The sequence below is a fragment of the Priapulus caudatus genome, unplaced genomic scaffold, assembly GCF_000485595.1.
Source record: "Priapulus caudatus unplaced genomic scaffold, Priapulus_caudatus-5.0.1 Scaffold518, whole genome shotgun sequence".
Taxonomy (NCBI): domain Eukaryota; kingdom Metazoa; phylum Priapulida; class Priapulimorpha; order Priapulimorphida; family Priapulidae; genus Priapulus; species Priapulus caudatus.
Window position 1 is genome coordinate 79,669 of NW_014577579.1, and position 4,535 is coordinate 84,203.

Consider the following 4,535-nt stretch of genomic DNA (forward strand, 5'->3'; position numbering starts at 1 on the left):
TCCCCTCTCCTCCTGCCGCCTGTTCCCCCCTCCTCCTGCCTGTTCTCCCCTCCTCCTTCCGCCTGTTCTCTCCTCCTCCTTCCGCCTGTTCTCCCCTCATCCTTCCGCCTGTTCTCCCCTCCTCCTTCCGCCTGTTCTCCCCTCCTCCTTCTGCCTGTTCTCCCCTCCTCCTTCCGCCTGTTCTCCCCTCCTCCTTCTGCCTGTTCCCCCTCCTCCTTCGCCTGTTTTCCCTTCCTCCTTCCACCTGTTCTTCCCTCCTCCTTCTGCCACTGTTCTCCCCTCCTCCTTCCGCCTGGAGGGGAGAACAGGCGGAAGGAGGAGGGGAGAACGGGGAGAACAGGCGGAGGGAAGAACAGGCGGAAGGAGGAGGGGAGAACAGTGGCAGAAGGAGGAGGGGAGAACAGGCGGAAGGAGGAAGGAGGGGAGAACAGGCGGAAGGAGGAGGGGAGAACAGGCGAAGGAGGAGGGGAGAACAGGCGGAAGGAGGAGGGGCCCTCCTCCTTCCGCCTGTTCTCCCCTCCTCCTTCCACCTGTTCTTCCCTCCTCCTTCCGCCTGTTCTCCCCTCCTCCTTCCGCCTGTTCTCCCCTCCTCCTTCCGCCTGTTCTCTCCTCCTCCTTCCGCCTGTTCTCCCCTCTTCATCCCGTCTGTTCTCCCCTCCTCTTCCTGCCTCCGTTCTTCCCTCCTCCTCCCGTCGTCGTTCTCCCCTCCTCTGCTCTTTACCATCACTCATGCCCCCACCGTCTTCCCTACCTTCATCGAGTTAGCCATCGACAATCTGTACAGTCACTCACGTTGATATATTTCCGTTAAAAGATACTGGATGCTGCACAGAAGCGGGCATGATGGAGTCAGCGCTATAAATACACCAGTCTCGTGATATACCAAAGAAACAGGAGGAGCGGCGGCCAGGCAACCTAACGGAACTACCAGAAAGAGGTGAATTTACGTTCGTGGGTGGGTGCGTGCATGTGCATGCGGCGTATAATATACTGTAGAATATTTATAATAGAAGTATTTGGCTATCCCTACTTTCCCAATGTTGTAACAAACGTCCTGCTAGCATAGTACCAGGAGCTAATAATGACAAATTGAATAATAATTTGTCATTATTAGCTCCTGATAGTGCCATGATATTCCGGATGATTGTTTTTCCTATATTTCCGTTTCCAATATAACGTTTTCTTGTCATTTGCTCTATTAATAGTATTCTAATGAATTCCTTTTCATGTTTTACAATATTGTCGTACAGCATTCTACTAACAATCCAAATAAAAAAAAGACAAATAAAAAGATAAAACTGCAGTGAATGGCGACAAAATGTATTTTGCACAAGTGAAAAGATTATTTACTGATCTGTGGCCAATTGTATGATGTAACACACAAGATTTATATGGGTAGACCTCATCATATGAATATACTATAAAAACGAAATTTGATACGTTCTGGTTATAATAAAAAGATCATTTCAATGCAATCATTCATAAAGGTCTAACTCAACCTTCACAAACCTTCTCAACTTTTCGCCGAAGATGAAAATATAAAATGTGCCATAGTTTTTCTCATGTAGATGTTTTATTTCTATAACAATAACACAGAGAGGTGTGTGAAGCTCTCTGAGCAAATACTCCAGAATAGAAACAAACATTGCGATCAAATAAATAGCATCGAAACGATTTTGTCACTCGACTGAACGCAAATTTATTACGCCAACCTCACGCTAAACATTTCACACTAGCAAAAGCTGGATTCACCTCACAAGATTTTATCCACTTCTTGACATTATTTGGAGCATCAGCGACTTGACCCGCTCGATACAAGCTACCCCACATGACAACGTCGGCTACCGACATATCTCCGCCGGCCAACCACGCATTCGCACCCAGCCGGGCGTTCAGCGAGCGAACGACGGCAGCGATTTCCTTCTTCGATCCCGCGGTGAGCGCGGCGGCAGTGTCGATCCACTGGTCAACCTCGGTTGCCGTGACGGCGTCGTGGCGATCGTGGTTCATTGGGAGGTGTCGTGCAAGGTAGCGGCAGATGTTTGACTCACCGTGCACGGTGCGTCGCGCCTGCGGACTCGCCATCAGCGTGGCCCGCTCCACTGAAACACACGCAGAATGCGCAAACATATTAATCTACCTGTCATTGACCTGTCATTAATCAACCTGGTACTACCTTTATGCTCGAATTGTAGCCAATGATACGGAATGACGGATGAAAGCCAACTACATAGTGACGGTGTCTAGCTGAGTGGCTAAACTCATAGGAGAGGTCATTGATATCAGGAACAGGCCTACGCAAACACACGGAATACGTAACAGAAAATACTGATAGTGCACACAGCAATCGCTACGAACACCTGGAAGTTGAATGCACCAGCAGAGATTAATTCCAGATTCAAATACCGAGACCAGGGCTCGAATTAACCGACGGCACCGATGGCAATTGCCGTCGGTGCCCCTATCAATCGCCGTACTGCCCCTGAAAATCCAACCCGACCGACGGCAGTCACCTGCCTTACCCTTTTGTGTAATTGCCGTCGGTGCCTTTTAATATACTGCCCTAGTTTCGTTTTTAGTCGAGTCAACATAACACGTGCGCGTGCGTGCTGTAGTTGCAATGATGAGTTTAAAACCGATAGTCGCAGGAGGGAATAATAACATAATTAGTCGCTCCTGATAGCGGGCATGTACAATTTCTTGTTACTGTACTTCCATTAGCAGAGGGGGGTACAGGGGTCAGTGTTACGGTGTAAGCTTACATGGGGGCATATTGTTTTGTACATTAAAAGCAAGACGATGTTGATGTACTAATTTGTTATGAGTTTTCCTTTATTTTACAAAAGTGCCTTGGTGCCCTTCTCAAATTTTGAGAGTTGCCTTGGTGCCTTTTAAAATTGCCTCTGTGCCCCTCTATTTTAGAGAAAATTCAAGGCGATTTCTCACATGCCCTAAAAAAATTGCCTTACCCTTCTCGTCGCTTAATTCGAGCCCTGACCTAGACGACTACGTGTCAAGTTTCGATCTACGAGCCGGTGACGGCAGCTAAGAATTACCGTTTTTCCACACGAGCGTGATTCTGACTCCGCACTCCACCGGTGCGGCGAGATTCAGTCCGTTTCCGCCGAACGTGGCCGTCAAATCCGGGGCTTTCATTGTCACGTTCGAATGAGTATGCGTGGATATGTTGACAGGCTCCTGACTCCGCAGCAGCTGACAGATAACAAGGGCGGAGAGGGCTGGCCTGGCTGGGTTCATGGTGATCACTGAATCGATTGGATCCTGGGGGAAAGCAACAGAAAAGTGTCACGCACGCGCGTTTGCGAACAAATTTGTGAACAAAACGATCGCACAATGTAGACGACTTCACGTAAGTGTCATGCATCAGGATGTTGGCAGTACACACATATATATTGGTAGTAATCAATGCAACAAAGTCGAATGCTGCAGAAGATGCAAAATTTATCTTTGACGTACTAGCATCTTTAACCTAGAAAGGTTCTCCCCCTCACCCGGCCTTTAATGCATGTCGGGTCCGACATATATTCAAAGCTAAAGCTAACTTATTACATTCTCTGACATGACCTTTATTTCCTAATTGACATGGCTTAATTTCCAGCAGTGTTAACTTTTGACAATGCGAATACAGACATGGTATGTTTTTACATCTCGATCTATGCGCTTCTGAACCGATCAATTTTATCTGTGTATTAGGCTGCTTGTGTCACACGTGTGTAACTAACTCCCATTGGCAATCAGAGATAACCTGCCTGATTACCAACATGCCTTCTGAACTAAATTCCTGGGAAGAACTGCACCTAGTACTTATATGTTGTGCTAATGTTAATGTTGTGCTATGTCTTGTGTGTGCATGCCTATTCTCTACAGTGTTGACTCAGGTGCAATATGGCTAAATATCACCACCTAGGTTTACCAAAAGTTTTACACCACCTAGCACACAACATTAACCCTACTTCTAACTTACTATAAACAAAACTTTATGTGAAATCCTACCCCAATTAAACCATAATTATATAAATTAAATACAGTACGCCACATTAACCTACTATGACATGTTACAGCTGTCACGAAAAACGTGGAATAGCTAATAATATTATTTAAATAATATCATGTTATACATGTTGAAACTGTCCTGACTCGCATGAGGCCTGTTTCACTGCTGGCACCATATCCACATTCACTGCAGGTTCTGTATTTATTGTCATCTTCAGTTCATCCACCCGACTGCGAAGTGCTGTTAGTTGATTTAGGATGGATTCCTGCCTACTGGTAATCTCCTCAACCTCAGTTCCACTTGCTCCCTGGAACAACAAAAAAAGAAATATCTTTATTACGTACCTCGATCAGTATTGCATGATAAACTAGACAGAGGGCACTCAAAGAGAGTGCATACCTCCGCGAGCGTACATGTGTATAACAGCTGGCTCGCTGCTGGCTGCTGCTGACTGGATGCCCTAAGGCGAGCAGGGGCGTAGCTACGGGGGGGGGGGGGGGGGGGGCCCCCCCCCCCCCCC

General features: G+C 47.1%; 2 protein-coding genes across 2 annotated transcripts in view; one reads left to right on the forward strand and one right to left on the reverse strand.

The window, feature by feature from the left end:
* The window catches only part of LOC106811232 (flotillin-1-like), a 5,637-nt gene extending 4,205 nt beyond the window's left edge, over positions 1 to 1,432 (forward strand). Inside the window, exon 8 of the mRNA XM_014814786.1 lies at positions 815 to 1,432. Within this exon, the coding sequence (XP_014670272.1) occupies positions 815 to 844 (30 nt within the window). The 3' untranslated portion in view covers positions 845 to 1,432. The remainder of the gene's footprint in view (positions 1 to 814) is intronic.
* The window catches only part of LOC106811236 (aminoacyl tRNA synthase complex-interacting multifunctional protein 2-like), a 22,770-nt gene continuing 19,539 nt past the window's right edge, over positions 1,305 to 4,535 (reverse strand). Inside the window, exons 2-4 of the mRNA XM_014814789.1 lie at positions 4,140 to 4,322; positions 3,057 to 3,282; positions 1,305 to 2,102 (exon numbers count right to left, since the gene is read on the reverse strand). Of these exons, the coding sequence (XP_014670275.1) occupies positions 1,714 to 2,102; positions 3,057 to 3,282; positions 4,140 to 4,226 (702 nt within the window). The 5' untranslated portion in view covers positions 4,227 to 4,322 and the 3' untranslated portion in view covers positions 1,305 to 1,713. The remainder of the gene's footprint in view (positions 2,103 to 3,056; positions 3,283 to 4,139; positions 4,323 to 4,535) is intronic.